Raw genomic sequence first — 22,757 nt, 5'->3', positions numbered from 1 at the left:
CAAGTAAACCTGTCTATCCAACCAAACAGCAAACAAGAATCAGAGAAATTCTATAGATTAAATATATCAGTAAATACATAAGGGAGAATGAGTTCTTTAGATGTGAGTGAGAGGAGATACCCAGTCAACCAAGAGAAGGGGCCAGATAGCATCCAAAGTATCACTTAAAGTCTATACAGAGGCAATCATGGACTCAAGATGACTTCCCCTATATGTCTTAAGACATTCTTTTTCTTTTCCCTTCCTGAAGTTGTTCCCAAAGAATCTGTAGCTACATCTCTCTCTTTCTCTCTATCTTTGTCTGTCTCTTTGTGTCTGTCTGTCTGTCTGTCTCTTTCTCAGGTCTGAACAATGTCTTCCCTTTTCAAAGCTCTTTTGCCAACTCTACCATTCATTCAGGCAGACAGTGTTTTCCAGACAGCAATTTCTCTAATATTTCCTAGGGTCTCATTTAAATGCTCCAGGCTTGTCTAGAAACCTAGGTTACATGATCTTTTCATTTCTTTTTGTATCTTCCTTTTTTTTGTATGATGCAACTTATGGAAAAAAAAACAGATGTAGGCAACTCAAAGGGTTGCAAAGAAAGGAATGCCTTCTGTGGTGTTTAAAAATTATTTTAATAAAAAGTAGATTTTATAGGATCATAAGACATAGCCACTTCATTTTGGACAGCTCTTTAATGATTAGTGGTTATTGACAGGATGAGACTATGTTTTGACAAAAGGCCAGTTTTGTTCAGATATTTTATTAAATTTTTCTAAATGTTTACAGTGAAAAATCCATATGTGTATTGGCTTTAGTAAATATCTGTTAAGTCTTTCCTCAAAGCTCCCATAATATCTTTAGAAAGTGGAATTTTCCAGTATCTATCACTTCCTTTGTTTCATTCTTATAGTCAGAATGTATATCTTTCTTGTTGTCCCCTTTTGAATTCTGATTCAGATAGGAATGAAACTCTGTTTTACTCCTCATTTCTCTGAAAGGAAGATCAATGAATGTAGGGAGGAAATAGAACATAAAAAAGTATGTACAAATCATGAAAGGTATGTTTTTTAGAAAAGAGGGAATTATAGTTGTGTGTTGCTTGGGGGGACATGTAAATAGAATCCCAAAGGTGTAGGTGTAGACACAACCAGTTAAGGAAAACATTTACTGAAGTTGCATTCTATTTTCTGGGCAAGAGAAAAATATAAAAAGAAAGATTTCATGTATTAACAGTAATGCATAGAAAAGCATATTACTCTGTTTCATTGAGAATGGCAATAATAAAATAATCATCAGAATAGTTGATATTTATGTAACATGTTAAGGTTTACAAAGTACTTTCTATTCACCACTTCTCTTCATAGAAAAAGCATGTAAAATTCAAGGTAGGTAAAAGAGTGTGCGTGAAAAAAGTACTCTCAAATACTGCAGATAAGAATCTAATAAGTGAAAAGTCTATACAACCTGTGGACTTTAGTCTTAACTGTAGTCTTATTTTATGTAGTGGATGGATAGTTAAGTAGAATGGCAAATAATATGATAAACTCAGAAGAAAAAAGAATTATGGTAATGCTCAAGAGATAATATTCTAAAGAATATTTGAATATTTACTCTGTCGCTATTTAAATACTCTTCATAGTATTTGAGGCAATGCCATATGGAAGATGGGGCAGCTGAGCATTGGACCCATCTTCCTAAGTTCAAAGGGTGACCTTGAGCAAGTCACTTAACTTTGTTTACCTCAGTTCCTCATATGTAAAATGAACTAGAGAAGGAAATAGCAAACCACTCTAGTTTCTTTGCCAAAAATGGGATCCCAAAGAGTAGGATGCAACTGTAATGACTGAACAACAACAAAGCACATCAGAGTAGACTTGTTTTGGCCCCAGAGACAAAACTAGGAACAGTGGGTAAATGCTGAAAAGAAGTATGTTTAGGGTAGATGTTAGAAGAAAAACTTCCTAAGCATTAGACCAGTCCAAAAGTGGGTGGGCTCATATAGTTGGGTGAGATGTTCAAACAAAGGCTGGATGAGAACCTACTATTTTTGTTTTAGAGAAGTTTGAATTTTAGAGATGGGCCAGATTGGGAGGTCTTTGAGTTCCTTTCCAAAGCCAAAATTCTGTGATTCCTCTTATTTCCTTCCTAGACTCTATTCTTCATCGTTTAGTTGCCCATTGGGAGTGATTTGAGTCTTTGAGAGGTGATCAGGGAAATGATTTCAGAGTTGTGGGTTTGATAACTTCAGGTGTCACACAGCTTCACTGTGTTCTATTGCTCCAGATCGAATACTAATATCACTGCAAATTATTTTACACATGTATTCAAGGAAACTAAATGGCAAAAACATAGGTGACTTATTTTCAACATATGACCATTCGTAGAAAAACAAGTCAAAAGTCATGGCCTATTAATAGTGGCTAAGCAGAATAATTTTGTCATTAATCTCATTTATTATTATTATTGGGTAGGAGGAGGAGGAGGAGGAGGGGGAAGAAGTAGAGTAGATAGAGCAGTGTGTTTGGAATCAGGTAGACTTATCTTCCTGAGTTCAAATTTGGCCTCACATACTTTATCTATGTGACCTGGGCAAGTCACTTAATCCTATTTGCCTCAGTGTCATCATCTGTAAAATGAGCTGGAGAAGGAAATGACAAACCACTCCTGTATCTTTGTCAAGAAAATCCTAAATGGAGTCACATAGACATGACTGAAATGACTGAACAACATAAATTTACTGAAAAGATTTAGCCTCATCTAGCAAGAATAATATACAAATACACAGTTCCTCAATTTGCCTCAGTTCCTCATCTGTAAAATGAGCTGGAAAAGAAAAAAGCAAAGCCATTCTAGAGAACCCCAAATAGAGTCACAAAGAATTGGATGTGACTAAAAAATGACTGACAGCAAAAGTAGTAGTAGCCCAAACCCTGATTTATATTTCATTTTATTGTTTATAGGATGTTATTTACTCATAATAGTTCTGAGAACAAGTATTTTCTCCATATTACAGATGAGTAAACTAAGGCTCAGAGAACTAGCTAGAAAAGGGGAGAACTAAGAGACATATCAGAATCTAATGAAATTTAAAATGTATATATACATAATTGGGCTTAGAGTAAAAAAGATGTGAGTTCAAATCCCACCTCAGGCTGTGTAACCACAGGAAAGTCACTTAATCTTTCTCATCTTTATTTTCCTACTGTATAAAATAAGAGAATTGGACTCAATGGCCCCAAAGTTCTTAACCATCTCTTAAACTGTTTTTCAAAACACTATTTATTTTAAGGTAGCATAATAATTTTTTTAGACCTCTAAATGTTCATTTCTTGATCTGGATTTTTAAAAAATTGAATCTCTTAAGGCCCCAACAGATCATCAGTGAGTGACTTTAACACCAGGGAGAATTTGGCTTACTTCTTGAATAACTGTAGAATTCAGAAGCTGACATACTGTACAGCCTGTCCTTCTGTTTTGATCCAGGCATTACTGTATTTTTAGGTTCTCATGACATTGCCAAGACAAGTGGTATATTGAGATGAAGGGAAAGCTTGCTGGCCTGCGTAACAGACATGTTCTGTTTAAAGCGATTGCAACATATGCTGATGGCTGTGATTTGGGGGACTGTTGGGGGGGGTTGTTTTGTTTTGGCTCAATTTAGAACGTTTTATAGCGTACTTCACACTCGACATGCTTAGGAATGTGTTGAAACATGGGCCTAGATTTCTGAACTAGCTTAAGAGTTGTCTAAAGCAATTTAGAGAAAAAAATTGAAATAGATAACCTTTACATTTGTTTTTACATTCAATTAGAAATAAAATATTTACCCAAGTTAATTATGTAACCAAAAAATCTTAAATTCCAACCTTACTAATTTAGAACCTATTTTTATTGGGATTGACGTTCACTCTTCAGTATTTGTGAAAGGATGATTTACTACGTAAATTGTACAGATGAACTTGAAGGGAAGTATTTGATCTTCCTAAGGGATTAGACTATTTTTGAAACCCTTTTTCAGGTCCAGTTTCCTATAAGTCAATTAATGTGCTAATTACAATGGCATATTCATTAAAGTCGGTCTGATAAAATCCTATATGGTAGAACTTAGTAGGGAATTGGAGTTAGTGTCTATGTATCTGCAAATGTCTTTAATCTGAATTTATTTTTAAAAAAATATTTCAATTCAGATTGTTCATTGAGTTGACTTTCATGTTCCCAAGTTAACCCAAATCGATGAAGTTTTACTGAATTATAATTGTATTGTTCCTGAGAAATGAAATGATAACAATGACAATGCATGAGATTTATATTGTGTGTGTATGTGTATGAGTGTGTGTATGTGTGTGTTTCCCAGACTGGAATTTAGAAGAGATGTAGTTTCCCTTATTAGTATCCTGCTCTACACTACAACAGGTGAGCACTAATAGTAGTAACAAAAGAATTCATGTAGTTATAAAGCATCTTCTATATATATATATATATATATATATATGCATTAATATGATTATAGTTCAACTTTATTAATAAAGAATGAGAAATACTTATTGACAAAAAACAGAAAAATCACGATCAATGAATTGAAAATGAAATAAAAAACTGTAGAAAACCAACAAATTTTTAAAATTACAAGTAAAAACCAAATATTAAAAATTAAAGATGAAATTAACAAAATAAAAAAACCACATTGACTAAAATTAGAAGCTATTTTTCTCCAAAAAGAAAACAAAACAATAAAATAGATAAACCATTAGCTAATTTGAACAAAAGGAACAAAGATGAAACCTAAAATAGAAAAATCCAAAGCTTAAAAGGGGAATTAATAATAAGTTAAGAAAAAATAAAGGATTCTATTAGATACTTTTTGCCCATTTTTAAATGATGAGAAGCCAAAAATTTAAATGAAATACATGGATTTTATAGAAACATAAAATACTCAAAATAACAGAACAGGAAATGGAGAATTTAAAAAACCTATTTTCAGAAAAATAAATTAAACAAGCCATGAATGAATTTCCTAATGGGAGGAAAATTCAGAACTAAATGGATTTACAATGAATTCTATAAAACATTCAAAGAATAATTAATTCCAATATTACAGAAATAGCTTACAACAATTGTAAGAAAAGTGATCCTGCCAAATTCTTTTCATGAAAAAGATAGAGATCTGGTATATAAGAGTCAAAAGAGAAAAAAAATCTCAGTGCATAACAAGATACAGTCAAAATGGGTACTTGATTTAGAAATAAAGGGTGATACTATAAGCAAATTAGAGCATTGTCAAATTGTTTACTCATCAGACCTGACAGGATAAGGGAAGGATTTAGGGCCAAACCAGAGATAGAAAGCATTATGAGATAAAACAGATCATTTTGATTACATTGAATTAAAAAGGGTTTGCACAGACAAAACCAATGAAGCAAAGATTAAAGGAAAAGCAGAAAACTGGGGAAATATTTATAGCAAGTTTCTCTAATAAAGGCCTAATTTCTCAAATATGTAGAGAACTGAGTCAAACTTATAAGAACCAAGTCCTTCCCAAATGATAAATGGCCAAAGAATATGAACAGGAAGTTTTTAGATGAAGTGATCAAAGCTATCTATAATCATAAGAAAAAAAATGTTCTTTCACCATTAGAGAAATTCAAGTAAAACAACTCTGAGATACCACTTCATACCTATCAGATTAGCTAATATGACAGAAAAGAAAAAAGACAAATGTTCAGGGAAATATGGGAAAATGGGAACATTAATGCCATGCTGGTAGAATTATGAACTGATCCAACCATTCTAAAGAACAGTTTGGAATTTTTAAAAGGCTATAAAAGAACGCATTCCCCTGGACCTAGCAATATCATTACTAGGTCTATATCACAGAGAAATAAATTTAAGAAAAAGGAAAAGGACATATATGTACAAAAATTTTTATAGCAACTTTTTTTAATGTTTGGAAATTATGGGGATACCCATCAATTGGGGAATGACTAAACAAGTTGTATATGATTGTAATGGGATATTACTGTTTTATAAGAAATGGTGAGCAGGATGCTTTCAGAAAAACCTGGAAAGAGTTATATGAACTGATTCAAAGTAAAGTGAGCAGAAATAGGACAACATTGTACACAACAACAATATTGCATGATCAAATATGAATGACTTAGCTATTCTTAGCAATATAATGATTTAAGATAATTGTGAAGAACTTATGGTAAAATACTATCTACAAATAGCTGCTATAGTCTAAATGTAGATCAAAGCATATTTATAAAACTTCTTCCTTCCTTCCTTCCTTCCTTCCTTCCTTCCTTCCTTCCTTCCTTCCTTCCTTCCTTCCTTCCTTCCTTCCTTCCTTCCTTCCTTCCTTCCTTCCTTCCTTCCTTCCTTCCTTCTTTCCTTCCTTCCTTCCTTCCTTCCTTCTCTTTCTCTCTTTCTTTTTTCCTTTGCTAACTTCTTTACTTTTTCCTTTCTTTATTCCTTCTCCTTCTCCTTCTTTTCCTTTGTGTAACAGGACCATTATGGAATATGTTTTGTATTACTACACATATATAACCTATATCATACTATTTGTCTTCTCACTGAGGGACAAGAAGAGGAAAATGGAATTGGAGCTAAAAGTTAAAAAATGTTTTTACATGTAATTGTGAAAAAAAGTAAAGTAAATTTAAAAGAGAAGAGAAAATTAAAAACCAATTTCCCTATTAAACCTAGATGCAAAATAATTTAAATAATTTAAATTTTTAAAGGAGAATAAAACAATGTCTCACAAATATTATATACTGTGACCAGGTTAGAGGTATATTAAGAATGCAAGGTTGATTTAATATTAGCAAAACTTAAAAACTTAATTATATTGTTAACAAAATCAACAAAAATCATACATGAGGCAGAAAAAACTTTTGACAAAATGCAATACATTCTGTTAACACTAGAAAACACATTGATAAATGAAACTTTTCCTAAAATAAGTAGCATATATCTAAAATAAAAATCTATCATTATATGTAATAGAACCCTTTCTGTTAATTTCAAGGATGAAAAAGGATGTCTATTGTCACCTTTTTTTTTTTGGCATTGTCCTAGAAGTACTGTTTATAGCAATTATAATATGCAAAGAAATTGAGGAAATAACGATAGTTAAAGAAGAAACAAGATTATCACTTTTCCTAAATGATATGACTTAGAAGATTCATATATTTGGAGAATGCTAAAGTCAACCAAAAAACTAACTGAAACAGTTATTAACTAGCAGTCTTGTGAGATATAAAATAAATCCATATAAGTCATCCATATTTCTGCAGAATCCCAATAAAATCCAGTAGGAAGATGTAGAAAGAGAAATTCCTTTTTAAATTACTACCAAATGAATAAAATACTTAGGATACTACCTTCCAAGTACATAAGAACTATATAAATACAACTATAAACAACTTTTCCTAAATAAAGACAAAATTAATCAATTGGAAAAATATTAATTGCTCCTTTCTAGGATAAATCAGTATGAAAATGAAAGTACCTCTTAATTAGGTTAATTTACTAATTCAACCCCATATCAATCAAGATTCAATTTAATATAGCCACTTATTTGCACCCACCATGTATTAGACATTGCACTATTTGCTGGGCAAACCAAAGAAAACAACAAGAAACTCACTCCCTGTCCTGAAGGAGCTTACAATCTATTGGAATAAGAACTCACCCTTAAAAAAGAAATATAAGGTTTATAGAGCACTTTCCTCTAAACAACCCTATGAAATAGCATTGCAAGTATTTTTATCCCCATTTTATAATGAGGAACATGAAGTTGGGAGAGATTGTGACTTAAATGCATGTGGGAGCTAGAGTTAAAGGGGACCATAGAAATTAGCACCAAAATTAGAAGGAACTTTGGAGGCCAAGTACTCTAACTTCCAAATTGAGGCCTTAAGTGATTTGCCCAAGCCACACAGATAGTAGTTGACAAAGGGGGGGATTTGAATTTAGATCTTCTGAAAACAGCCAGTCATCCTTTGTTGTTACACTAGTCTGATTTGAACAGGTGAGGAAATAGAGATAGGAAAAGTCTAGATAGTATGTGACAAAGCTGTAATGCTCCTTGAAGACAGGGATGGATCTATTTTCCTTTTCCCCAATCTCTGGAATTCTGCCTTGGACTGTGTTTTATTATTTTTTTGGATGGGGAGGAAGGTAGGGAGTCTGGACCTGTGATTATATGTCTGAATAACCCAAGGTGAGAAAATTCCCTCTAATAATGTAAATTGCAACAATTTTGCAATTTCTTTGAAGAGAGTTTTGCTCAGGGGCATTAAGAGGTGAAGTAATGTATCCATGGACATTTTACTAGTATGTTGCATAAGTGGGACTAGAACCCAAGTCTTGCTGATTCAAAAGATGGCTCTCTGTCTTTATGCTACACTGCTGCTACCTCTCCCCAATGTTTTCTCCTGCCTTTTTTAGGGAGTTGAAATAAGAAGAGATAATTTCACAGGGACTTTAGCATCTAGATTGGTCAGTATAGATAGATGAATTTAGGAGATAATTATCAAACATTAACAATGCAAACTTAGATCCTCTAATGCCCAGTATGATGTCTTTGAAAAAGGTCATACAGCTTGGCAAATAAATTTTTATTCTATCATTCAAAATGCATGTCACTAAGTGCTATATACTGTTAGATGCTGGGCGAAACAAAACAAAAACAAAATCTCTACTCCAATGGAGATTATAATCTATTTGTGGGAGGATTGGGAAACACTGTATACCCAGATAAAAACAGAATATTTTTTGTGAGGGGGTGTATGTGTCTAGAGTAGCATTTTAACACCAAGGCCTATTACTCATTTTTCTTTACTGTATTGCTTCTGTCATTCCTTTGCCTTGTATCTCAGTGTTGTTGTTGTTGTTGTTTTTAAACCTCTGATATTGCATTAGCTGTCAGTTTTGCAGTTTGCTTACCTGGAAAATTCATAACAGATGGCTTCTCAACCACACTTAAAAAAAAATACTTTGAGATTTGACCTCTTCTAAAAAATACGAATGATTTTGCATTTTATTTGTGTTTGAATCTGAACATTCTATTTGCATAGTCTTGACATCAGGCACTTTCCAGTGAATAAAACTAGGAAATAGGGAATCACAGAAAGTTTTTCATTACCAATGTGCTGTTAGAACCAACAAATGCAGAAGACTGGAAAATGAAACAGGAAAGTGACATAAGGTAGTTCAATAAAATTTTATTAGTTCTGCCTTCCCAAATTCAGAATTTGTAATACTACAAACAAGTCTTGGGCTGAAGTTTACTTATCTTCTTTCCATAAGAAAAGGCCCTGTTAAGGCAAATTAGTCATATGAACAAAATTGCTGGGAGGCTTAACAGCTTTTTCCCAAGTACTTCAGAAGAACCAAACTATTTATATACAAACTATTAATATGTTGATCTAAATTCATTCAAACCACCAAATCACAGAATGTTAGGACTGCAAGGGACAGAGAAAGAAGGTGAAGAGATTTGCCCAAGGTCATTCATCTAGTTAGATGCAAAGTCAGGAACAGAACCCTGGTCTTCTGGTCACCCTCTAGTAAAGAGTGTAAGAGATTCAAAGAATCCCAATCTGGCAACATTTTCTTAGTTCTTGAAATTATTTTAAAAAACACATTTCTCTGACAACGTTATATAAGCCAAATATTTCACAAATTCAAATAGCCTTTTCATTCAACCAATATTAATTTGTGAAGTTTGTTTAAACTGTATTATAAATCTATATATGAAGTTCTAATGAGCCATGTTGTAAATCTTGCTTCATTCTGGAAGGCTTAATAGGAGTTCAACTTTCATTTTATTGTAATATATTGAATTAAATCACATAATACAAACTGATTTTAATAACATATTTGCATTTTATTTCCTTCATGAATTTTACTCTGATGTAAGTAAGATATGTCTTCTTTTATAACATAAGGAACATGGACATTTGTGTTTCATAATAACACATGTACAACCTATATCGTTTTCCCTGCCTTCTTGAGGAGAGGTGGGAAGGAGGGAGAGAACATGGATCACAAAATGTCAGAAAATGATTATTAAAAGTTGTTTTTACATGTAATTTGAAAAAATAAAAATAAACAATATATTTGCATTTAGTATGATGCTATATAATAAGATTTATATATGTCATTCTACATACTGAATGTACAATCAATCAGCTGTCAAGAATGCTATTTTGAGTATGAGAATCTGCAATATTCATTAAAACAGGGATTATTAACATTATTGCTGTCCTGGACTACTTTATAGTCTTGAGAAGCTTATGGATCTCTCCCCACCCAGCCCACCAGAATAATGTTTTTAAAACAATGGAAATGGTAAATTTCAGTTAGAGACTAGTTAAAAATAAAGATGTTTTCCCACCCAAATTCATAGACCCCCTGTAATCTCTCTATGAAATATATCCTAGGTTAAGAAGCTTTGTATTCGATGAAGTGCTTATGTTTAATTGATTCCAACAAATAAAGAGAAGTGAAGCCTGAAATACAGACTGAGTTTCATAGTAAAAATATTTTCCTAAGCTATTTTTCTTAATGGAATGACAAAAAAAAAATTAAATAATGGATTTTAGTGATAGAAAGAATCTCAGACAAAAAAAAATTTTTTAGCCTTATGACAGAGAAAATATTACATCTATGTTACAGATGAAGAACTGAGGCCTCAAAAAGCTAGAGGACTTGATTCATATCACACAGCTAGTAAATGATAGAAATGGAAATAGACCCTGGATATCTACATCATATGTATGCTTAATTAGCTGTTGTATATCCAACTCAGAATTGCTGCTTATATGGATATCCAATTTTGCCAAGAAATTGTGAATAAAGAAGTCATTTAACCTATTTGGAGTGCCTGTGTGAAGTGGTCATGACAACCAAGTTTCTTCAGTGGTTAAAAAATAAAAGCTAAATTAAAGAAAAAATGATTCAGTTGATTTTGGGAGCTTGATTTTGAAGAAAGAACTTCTTAAAGATGAAAAAAAAAACACCAAAAAGAATCAAAATTCCATTTCCTCCCACAGGATGCCCAGTTTTTGACTTTTTCTTTCAAAGTACAAAGGATCTCTGTTTCATTCCTCACAAAAATCTTGTTCTTTACAATTCTTTTATACTGGGGGTGGAGGGAGGAAGGAAGGAGAGAGCATAGATCAATCAATCAACAAACATTTATTTAGCTCTTACTTTTGCCAGATACTGTATAAAAATGGGAATATAAAAAAGGAAAGAGACTGTTCCCTCCTCTTGAGGAACTTAAACTCTATTGGAGGAGGTAATATGCCAACAAATTATGTACATATAAGCTATATACTGAGTAGAATGAAAATGATCTCAGAAGGAAGACACTAATAGTATGAATGAAGGTAGTACCAGAGTGGGGGGGGGGTCATGAAAAGCCTCCTGAAGATGGTAGAAATTGAACTGGGAGAACTAAGGAAACTGGGATACTGAGTAATGTGAGGAGGAAGACTAGGCATGAGGGACAGCCAATGCAAAGGGGTTGAGTTTGGAGATAGAGCATTGTGTGTAAGGAAGAACAAGAAGGCAATTGCTGCCGGAATCATAAAATAAATGAAGGGAGAAAGGAAAGATAATAAGAAGGCTAGAAAGTGGGAAGGGACTAGGTCATAAAGGAATTGAAATGCCAAAAAATATTTTTTTTTGTTTTGTTACATCCTGGAAATAATGGAGAAACAACGGAACTTATTAGTGATTTGTGTGTGCATGTGTGCTTGTATGAATGTGTGAGTAGACCTATATTTTAAGAATATCTCTTTCACCATTAAGTAGATGTGTTTTAGTAGAGAAAGATTTGAGGCAGAGACCAACCAGAAAGGTATTTATACAGTAAATCAGGAGTGAATCATTGATAGTAGAAGGAGAATAGGGGACTTCTAAAATAAGACTTGTCAATAAATTGGGCATGTTGAGTGATTTTATGAAATTGCCACCCTGAGAGACTGGGAAGATGGGGGTACATAAGGGGTAACTGGGAAATTAAGAAGATAAGTTGAATTTGGTGGCAAAAGGTAATCATTTTGGACATGTTGAGTTTGAGATGTATATGAGACATCCAATTTGTTTGTTTTATCCAAAAGGCAGTTGGTGATGTGAGACTAGAGATAAGGAGAAAAGTTAGAGCAGGATCTATACATCTGGAGTTATCTATAAAAGGAGTATAACTGAAATCCTGGGGACTGATGAAATCCCTAAACAAGATAGTGAGAGGAGAGAAGAGGACTCTGAATAAACCCTTAGGAAACATTAAAAATTAGTGGGCATGACCTGACAAAAGATCTAGCAAAGGAAATAGAAGGAATGGTCAACCAGAGAAGAGGAAAATGAAGAGAAAATATCTAACAGAAGTCGGTAACCGACAGTGTCAAATTTTATAGAGAAGTAAAAAAAAAGTATAAGGGTTAAGAAAAGGTGGTTAGATAATTAAAGGAGATTATTGATGTTTTTCAAAAGAGTAGTTCCAGTTAAATCACGATGTTGGAAGACAGTTTGCTGAAGATTTAAGTGAGAGGAGAGGGAGAAGAGGCAGCAACAGCTGCCTTTCTCAACCAGCTTTCTCAAGGAGTTTGAAAGCCAAGAAGTAGAAGATAAATATTGGAAATCTAATTACACATAGGGAAAGAAAGAGGAAAAAGGTACACTGACTTTTAAAAATGAATTATATATTATTTCTTTGTAAACTTAATGTGCTATGTAAATGTTAGTTATTATTTTTATACTCACTTTGAAAAACAAACAAGAAACAGTCACTCCTCAAGGTCTTAAATGTTATATATTATTTTGCTAGGTCAGAATTTCAATACTTCTATGCATCCATAGTTGAATTAATATGAGCCCTTCACTGATGAAAACCCCCAACTATCCATGCCTTTTTATCTATTCTGAATGATATTTGTTATAAGTCCCTCCTTATTCTTTTAACCTCTATCTTTTAAAATCATCAAATTTCTTCAAAGAACAACTTAGTTGCCACCTAATACAGGACTCTGTTCCTAATTACCATAGTTTTCAGTACTCTGTCTCTTAGAATTGGGCAGCTAGGGGGCACAGTGAATGAATGCCAGGCCTGGAGTCAGGAGTATTTATCTTCCTGAGTTCAAATTTGGTCTCAGATACTTACTAGCTGCATGACCCTGGGCAAATCACTTCACCGAGTTTGTTTTAGTTTCTTCATCTGTAAAATGAGCAAGAGAAGAAAATGACAAACTATTCTACTACCTTTGCCAAGAAAACCCCAAAATGGTGTCATAAAGAGTTGAATGTGACTGAACAACAAGCTTCTTAGAATTATAATCTATTACTTTATACTTATTTTTATATATTCATTACAATTGTGCAACCTTTACCTATTGGTTTCTAATGATTTTTGTCCTATAATTACTTTTTAATGACAAAAAAAGTTGTTATGAACCTCCAGGTTAATTTTATATGCTGTTCAAAATATTCTGCATTTATAGGTGCCACTAAGGAATTATTAGCTGAAACTCTTAGGATGATCATTACATTGGGTACATGAACCACATATGGAACCATTTTCCTAAACCTAACTCACATTCTCAAGTGCATACAATGAAAACTCCTTTTTGAGTTTGAAGATATTAAAGAATTCAGACTGGTCAGTATAGCTAGCCAGATTAATCAGATAATTGAGTGTATGAGATGTTCGGGACAATTAACACTGCTGGTGAAGAGGGCTTTCAGAATCCTTTTCAGGACTGCTTACTTACCTTTGATGTCTACTTCTCACCAAGCTCGTGTCTGTGGTTCCAAGAAGCTTCAGCATGCACTGATTACAACCTGGTAAAACCATCTCTGAAGATGGGCTAAGCCAGGCTGAAGGAAGCCAACTGTCCTGAAATCTGTCAGTGAGTTAGGGGAATGGCTAATTCCCCAAGCAGGTGAAGACTTCTTCCAGTAGAATGGGTAGATGAGAACAATTTGTTCCAATAGCCATGAAGGTGGCTGAAGCAGGCACTGTGTAGTGTAGAGCTTGGTCAGACACTGAAGAGGATGCCAAGGTCATCCACTGCATTCCAGGCCATCACCAATCATCTTGACTTTTATCTGACCCCTGGACTTTGATGACTGGAAGAGAGACTGAGATTGACAATACTACGCCTCATTTAAATCAAACTCATTGGATAGTCAAGACTTCACTCATCCTTATGTCAGTGGTCTTCTTTGAAAACCAAGGACCAACAATAATGGAATAATTACTAGCCAGTATTAGAACTTTTACCTGGAGGAAAAATGATTAGCATAAAGTGGGACAAAAGTAGACTTCAAATTTCCCAGTCCTGCCCACATATAAATCATTTAACTGTGGAAAAGGGATCCTTGATTGAAATAATTCCCTTTCTCTGAGTTTTGAGCATGACACAAAATAGTTTATGGTGGCAGTGCTGCTGATTTGCTCCAGATGACAAATAAATAAATGGCAAACTTGTTATTTCATTGGTACAGGAAACTCCTGATTGAAATGGCAACTCCTTTTCCCAAAGCAAATAGTCACCTTTTCTACAACACATAGTTTTAAGTCATTTGCCTGAGTCACTTTGAAGTTAACTGATTTGTCTAGGATCCCACTAAGTATGTATCAAAGTCCTGGGTTCAAAGCTGATCTCAGATACTAGCCCTTTGCCTCTCTTGTGCCTTAGAATTGATGCTGACAGAATGTTAAGGTTTTTTTTTTTTTTAAGTATGTATCAAAGAAAGACTTGAACTCACATCTTCCTGATAACAAGTCTAGCTGTCCATCCCCTATGCCAAGCTGACTGTCATTTAGTAATATTAAGATAAGTAATTTATTGAAATTCTTGTTATGAAGCATTAGGTTTAATCATTCCTATGACAATTTTAAATGATGTATAAAGCTGACTCATTGTCCTATGGTTACAGGTGATGCAGAGAGTTAAGCAAGGTAATTTGGGCTAAGGTTTTTGAGTCTTAATCATTGAACATATATTCACACTACTCTGCTTGATGATTGATTGACTGATTACTTTAGCTGCAGTACCATAAGCAATGTCACTTCTCTGCTCCTTTACATTCCCCCCCAACCCCCACCCACAACTATCCCTCTCATTTCATAAGATTCCATTTGATTGACATATTTCAGCTTTGCCAGGTGGACCTTTTAAAAAGATTTTTGCCTCCTTTCTTTCTGCAGTTAATGTTTTCCTATTCTGCAACACATTGCATAAGAACTCATAATTTGGCTAATAGGTTCCATTGAGGGCCCTCTACTTAAATTTACAAGAAGAATTTATTTCAGTGTTTTAGCCTTTGGAAAGTGATGAATTTGTTTAATAGATGTGCAATTAACCAGCTCAAAAATGATCATTAGAAACCCTTTTTATTTGGCTACTATATGTCGCCAAACCCTCAGTCCATTTATCACCAGCTGCATCCATTAATTCAGTATTGCTTGTCCTTGACTAAGAGCCTTCTGAAACTTCACATTTTGAATTTAACAAAGTACAAATATTAGGACAGAATTTTTCTGCCTGAATGTATCTGATTTTAAAGCTCAATTATGCTTGGAAAACATTGTTTTGAGTTTTTCTTGCCATTTTTGTTGCTTTACAATATATGTATTTTTAAAAAAAGATGGGCAATCCATACAGTAGGACTGTAGTTGGTGGGTATTACCAGCTTTCAAGTAGTTGATTTGCTGTTTAAAAAAAAAGGAAAGAAAGAAAAAGAAAAGAAATTATTCTATCAGGGTTGGGTTGGGGTTTGTGTGTGTATGTGATTTTTTTGAGGCCTAGTGCTAAGAATTTCAATTTCTTTTTATGTTTTTTTTCTACATTTGGGGTGGAACACATATCTGATCCAGCTGGGCAGTCATTCAAAAGAATATTGCCTGCAGCTTTTGCTACTCCAGCTTCTAAAATGTAAAATCTGGTTGGGGAAAATTAACTCCCTAAGTATATTAAGTATGTGTGCGGTACAAATACCAAGGATCCAGGTTTGATTGTAGTCTACTATCATTTATTCCATGGTTGTAAGATAAGATCTGAGGGTTAAGTCTAATTCAATACACATGGCACACACTATATCCTAGGATCAATCATAGAAGGGCTGCTGTTTTTGCAATTAGAAAAATGAAAACAAGAAGGAAACTTCATTGTCTGATGGTTTAAATTTTTAATTTTTTTTTCTCTTCCTTTCTGATTTCCTCTCTTCTTGGTTTCCAGTTTATCGTGGTTTCTGGGCAGTGTTCCTTCTCTTGGGTGTAGTGGCTGCAATAATTGCCACCTTCTTCATCATCTGCGCTGCTCCCTTTGCCAGCCATATTCTGTTTAAAGCAGCAGGAGGAACCTTTATCGCTGCTGGTAGGTACAATTGTACCTTGTGCATGGTTTTCGGTCCAGTGTCATTCATTCTTTTAAAAAATTTCTGTTTTGGGGAGGCCAAGACTTGACTCCTAACTGGACCACTGACTCTCCACATGATCTTGGACAAGTATCTGTCCAGTCTATCCAAGCATGAGTTTTTCCATCTGTAAAAGAGAGGAAATAATACCTTCTCTTCCTTAATGCACCAGGCTTCCAAGTGGATAGATCATAAACCACAGATATAGCAACATTTTGAACAAATATATTTTATTAATCTATTTTTATAATATTGATAGTTTGACAATTAATACTTTTACTAAAATGGCATTTTCCATTCTTAACATATCTTAAGAGTCGGTGGAAAAAATTCAGAGCCAAAGAATTGAAGAGTTAGAAGGACTCTCAAAATTCTTGTAGTTAAACATTGGTCTAACAGCATGAACACCTTCTTGAGGGGCATCATGACATAGTGACTAGGCTCAGAGTAGAAAAGAGAAAGGTCTGAAACATGAAGTCTGTGACTCTAGTAACTTCACTACTAACTAACTAGTAAGTGACACTATAGTGCTATATAGAGCCAGTTTTCTCCTCTGCAAAGAGGAAATCATTAATACTTTCAGAACCTACATCACAGAGTTTGTGTAAAGATTCAAAGTAGCACATTTCAAGTAATATGTAAATCTTAAAACAGTAAGTACATGTCAGAGACAAGACTTGAACTGATATCTTCCTAGTACTGAGACTGACTCTCTAAACACTATGCTAAGCTGTTTCTATTATTAAGTTATCTATCTATCCATTTGTCTGTCTGTCTATCTATCTATCTATCTATCTGTCTGTCTGTCTTCTGTCTGTCTGTCTGTCTGTCTGTCCGTCCGTCCCTCCCTCCCTCCCTCTATCCATCTATCTATCTATCTATCTATCTATCTATCTATCTATCTATCTATTATCTATCCATCTATCTCTCTCTATCCATCTCTCTATCTATCCATCCATCTGTCTCTCTCTCTATCTGACCATCTGTCTGTCTGTCCATCTATCTATCTATCTGTCTATCTATCTATCTATCTATCTATCTATCTATCTATCTATCTATCTATCTATCTATCCGTCTGTCTGTCTATCCATCCATCCGTCTATCTATCTATCTATCTATCTATCTATCTATCTATCTATCTATCTGTCTGTCTGTCTGTCTGTCTGTCTGTCCGTCCGTCCGTCTGTCCATCTATCTATCTATCTATCTATCTATCTATCTATCTATCTATCTATCTATCTATCATCTATCTATCCATCTCTCTCTATCCATCTCTCTATCTATCCATCCATCCGTCTCTCTCTCTCTATCTGACCATCTGTCTGTCTGTCCATCTATCTGTCTATCTGTCTGTCTATCTATCTATCTATCTATCTATCTATCCATCTGTCTATCTATCCATCCATCTGTCTATCTATCTATCTATCTATCTATCTATCTATCTATCTATCTATCTATCTATCTATCTATCTATCTATGTTTGCCTGTCTGCCTGCCAGCCTACCTGTTTGCCTATTTATCTCTCTATCTCCTATATTTTGCACATATAAATCTGTTAATGCAATTTATTATATGATTTATAATTATGTATTACATACCACATATAGGTTTTGTATAAGTAAAAGTTAAATTAGGCAGCTGTCTGGTTCAGAAGACAGAGTGGTAGGTGTAGAGTCATGAAGACTCATCTTCCTGACTTCAAACTCAATCTCAGACACTTACTAGCCATGTGAACCTGGGAAAGCCACTTAACTTTGCCTCAGTTTCCTCATGTATAATATGAGCTGGGGAAAGAAATGGCAAATCACTTTAATATCTCTGCCAATGAAACCCCAAATGGGGTTGAAAAAAAATTGGACAACTAAACAACAATTAATAAATTAAAATGTTCCATAAATGTTAACAATGACAGTATTCATGACAGGTTGTCATGTAGCCTCTACTTTGACCTCCCAGGACAGAGAATTCCTTCCTTTCCAAGGGATCCCATTCCATTTTTTGATAATTCTGCTAGAAAGTCTTACCATGTATTGAGCTGATATATATGTGTCTCCCTGTAACTTCTACCCTTCAGCTTCTAGTGCTGTTCTTTCAGGCAAAGTAAAACAATTTTTACTCAGTCTTTCACCTGACATGACAGTCTTCAAGTACTTGAAGAGAGCTATCATGCCGCTCTTAAATCTTGTCTCCTCCAGACTAAATATCCCCACTTACTTAACGTTGATCCGCACATGGCATGGTTTCAAGTCCCTTCATCATCCAGGGTACTCTCCTGTGGACATGTTACACCTTATTAGTTTCCTCTGCAAAGTTCTTGTCGAGTTTTCCCAACTGGAGAAGCAGGGCTGTCCTCCTAATTGTTTAACCTGCATTTAATATTAGTGGGAATGGAATCCTCATTTGTGATTAACTCCTACTAAAATCTTCAAAGCGCCTCTGGGACATGTGATTAGTAGGATGACAACCTTCAGTGTTTCATTTTAATCTTTTTTTCATTTAATCAGGCTATGGTAGTCAGTCCTACCTAAGGGAACACCAGGCTGGAAAAAAAGAAAACCTTATTTTCAAATAATAGCTATTCTTTTGGTCTGGAGAAAGTGACAACTCCAGAAATGTGCTGACCTCCTTGTACCTATAGACTTTCTTATGGCGTCTGATGAGCAGAAAAAAATTAACCCAAGTTAAAATATCATGGGTGAATATGATGGCGACAGCTAGATGGTACAGTGGATAGAGCTCATTTTCCTGAGTCCCAGTCTGGCCTTCAGACCCTGGGCTCCATTCTGTTTGCCCTTATCCCCCCCCCCCCCCCCCCCACCATAAAATGAGCTGGAGAAGGAAATGGCCACCCCTGTAGTATCTTGCCAACAAGCACCCAAATGGAGTCACCAGGAGTCAGACACAACTCAGCAGTAACAACAAACCTCTTAGAATTATAATCTATTACTTTGTGCTTACTTATTTGCATACATATATTACATTTGCAATGAGTTGGGCATGACTGAAATGACTGAGCACCAAACTCATTCATACATATCTAAAATGTAACCCCAAATGGGGTCACAGACAATTAGACTGGACCTGACTGAAAAGGACTGAACGACAGCAGCAGAATATCACATATATATTGCCTATGAGTGAGCTCAGGCACGTTATTCTATTTGCTAGTGTCATAACAAAGAGTGGACAGCAGTGAGTATAGATGAATTTATTAGCTTTAAAACCAGGATTCACATTTCATTTTCTTTTACCTTTTCCCTTCTTCCAGGTAGAATAGACTCAAACCCAGAGCTGTCTACCAGCATTTATCATTCTTCCTTTGACCATATTTGAATCAAGAGTAGTATTACGTAGCTGGGCATGTGACATGAAGTGACATTCTGGACATATATTCTCCTCATTGTTGGTATTATTTTTCTAGTTAAAGAACAGGTTCAATGGAGAAATCCTAAGCCTCAAGGCTAGTTTCCTTGGAAAATTTTTTGAATCCTTCCCAATTTGAATTGTCAAAATTATACTGATTTTTCCTTGGAAGTTTCTCTTGAGAATTCAACTCACTTCACATAAGTATTTATGTCATTTTTTGGACAAGGATTAGATGGTATTGTTCATCTTTCTTAATGGTGACCCATGAACAGAAGCAGTATGTGACTGGCATGTGTATGTGTGTGTGCATATTGCTATATTACAATTTATATACACATACTCATACATGGGGGCAGCTAGGTGGTCCAGACCCAGGAAGGTTCATGTTCCTGAGCTCAGATCGGGCCTTGAATACTTCCTAGCCTCCTGACCCTAGATAAGTCTCTTTACTCTATTTGACTCTGTTTCCTCATCTGGAAAATGAACTGGAGAAGGAAATGGCAAACCATTCCCATATCTTCCCATTATCTTTGCTAAGAAAACTCCAGATGAAGTCACCAGGAGTCAGACACAACTGAACAATAACAACAGATCTCTTAGAATTATAATCTAATACTTTGTGCTTATTTATTTATATACATGCATTACATTTATAATGAGTTGGACATGACTGAAAATGACTCGGCAATAAACTCATCTGTGCATATGTAAAGTTTATATATGCATGTATAATTAATACTATATGCATGTATGTGCTATATAATACATGTGTATAATATAATGTGCATATACAATTTGTATGTGCATATATACAACTCATGCAGGAATACTTTCATGTGATATATGATGTATAAATGTAATTTGTATAAGACATTGATTATATATGGAATTTATAAATAAAAAGTCTCAGGAGAGCCAGGGAGACTAGTTCAAATCCTTCCTCTAACATATTCTTATTGCCTATATCCTAGTCAAGTCCCTAAGACTGAGATGCAAAGAAGGTATAGATCTGCATGGAGAGGGGGAAGGACCCTATCCTACTGAATTCTGAGGTCTCATCTCTCTCCTGATGGTGTAAAAATATTTAATGGCTTTTCCCCCTCAGATCCCTAATGATTGCCTCAGGTATTCAAATATGCATCCATGAGTTGTTTGCTTTAGAAGCTGCCCAAATAAGACTTAATGATCTGATAACAAGTAGATGATAAGAGGAATCTAAAAGAAGCATAGGAGAGTAGAGGGAAGCATTTGTATAGCACCACCCTATGCAAAGCACCCTGATAAATAAGCAATTTAGAAATGCTGTTTGATCTGAACCTTACAACAACCCTATGATATAGATGCAATTATTATCCCCATGTTACAGTTGAGGAAATAAGCAAACAGAGGATTAGTGACTTGTTCAGGGTCACAACAATTGTAAAGGTCAGAGGCTGGATTTGAACTCAGCCCTTCCTGACTCCAGACACAGGATTCAATCCATTGTGTCACCGAACAGCTTAGGTAATGATTCCCAATTTCAAAGAAATTAAAATTTAAATGGAGAGATATGACTAATATGATCCCTAACAAAATGACTTTCAGTTGTTCTTTATTGCATATTAGATCAAACACATACCCCTGTGCCTAGTATTTAAAGACTTCTCATAACTCTCTTAGATCTCATTTTTATCAGAAAAGAAAAAACTTGACCTGCCACAAAGGTTGGGAAGAATTCAAGCACAAGCTGCCTGAGGTAAACCTGAGGTGCATTTAGCACCATTTGATGATTGCAAATGATTCATAATTTTCCCCTGTTGATTCCCACAAGCTATTAAATCAGGGTTTTTTTTAGCTTTTCTTTGAGTCATGACCCTTTTGGCAATCTGATGAAGCCAGTGGATATCTCAGTAGAATATTGTTAAATGCATAGCATAAACATAGGCTTACAAAAGAAATAACTTATATTGAAATATAGTTTATACACACATAACCTATATTTCACATGTCATATATGTACAAACACATATACATGTATGTATGTATACATGTGTGTATGAAACACACATTCACAGATTCCAGATTAAGAACCTCTTCACTAAATGAAAAGGTGGTCCTTTGAGAATTCCATTTCCCCCAAGGAACATGTAGGTGAGGACGCAGAGAATCAGCAACAGTTAACTCCAGGCCAATAATACATTTCTCTGTCTCTTCAAATTTCTTCTAGAATAACCTTCTACTATGTGCTGAGGCATGTATCACCGAAGGGCTAGGGCCAATTTGGGGGTAACTTCAAGGCAGTATTTTGTATCTTTACTTTATTTTTTGGTGGTAAACTGAATACTGCCCTACTCTACTTCCTTTCATTTTTCTTCTTCCTGAGGTGGAAGACTTAGACAGCAAGGGATTATGAAGTAACATGGGTGTAGCACCAAATACTTGGACTTCCTGATTATCCCAGAGTGACTGTGGGATTGTAGAATAGCTGAAAAGATAAAGCAAGCTCCGCTGGGGCAAATTTTTTAATTGGCTGCGTGCCTCAGGAGGAAGATACCATTCTGGGCTGTGCTCAAGAGGAAACGGTTTGCGCTTAGAAAGAAACTAGAAGTAGGAAAATATAGTTAGAGAGAATAATTCTGAATTTATTATCTGGACCAGATAGTTTTATTCACAATTCCAATGACCTTACCCTGTTGTATTACACTCCCCCACCCCCAATTTATATACTCTACTTGGGGCAAATAGGTAGTACAGAGGATAGAGTGCAAGGTCTGAAGTGAGGAAGTCTTGGTGAATTCAGTTGTCAGATGATAAAACTTACCCCATTTGCCTTAGTTCCTCCTTGATCAAATGAGCTGGAGGGAGAAATGACAAGCCACTGCAGTATCCTTGCCAAGAAAACCCCATCGTGTGGATCAGGCATTGTGATGGAATTAGGAAAACCTCAGTGCAAATCTTACAGTAGGCATTAATTAGTAATGTGACATAGGCAAGTT

At 34.8% G+C, this 22,757-nt stretch overlaps 1 protein-coding gene across 1 annotated transcript in view; it reads left to right on the top strand.

Annotated features, from left to right (window-relative positions):
• The window catches only part of TMEM182 (transmembrane protein 182), an 89,182-nt gene that overhangs the window by 20,317 nt on the left and 46,108 nt on the right, over positions 1-22,757 (top strand). Inside the window, exon 4 of the mRNA XM_001371414.4 lies at positions 16,239-16,376. Within this exon, the coding sequence (XP_001371451.1) occupies positions 16,239-16,376 (138 nt within the window). The remainder of the gene's footprint in view (positions 1-16,238; positions 16,377-22,757) is intronic.

Source organism: Monodelphis domestica, chromosome 8, assembly GCF_027887165.1.
Source record: "Monodelphis domestica isolate mMonDom1 chromosome 8, mMonDom1.pri, whole genome shotgun sequence".
In the NCBI taxonomy this organism is placed as follows: Eukaryota; Metazoa; Chordata; class Mammalia; order Didelphimorphia; family Didelphidae; genus Monodelphis; species Monodelphis domestica.
The sequence above is the reverse complement of the archived record's forward strand: the minus strand, read 5'-3'. Positions and strand labels throughout refer to the sequence as shown.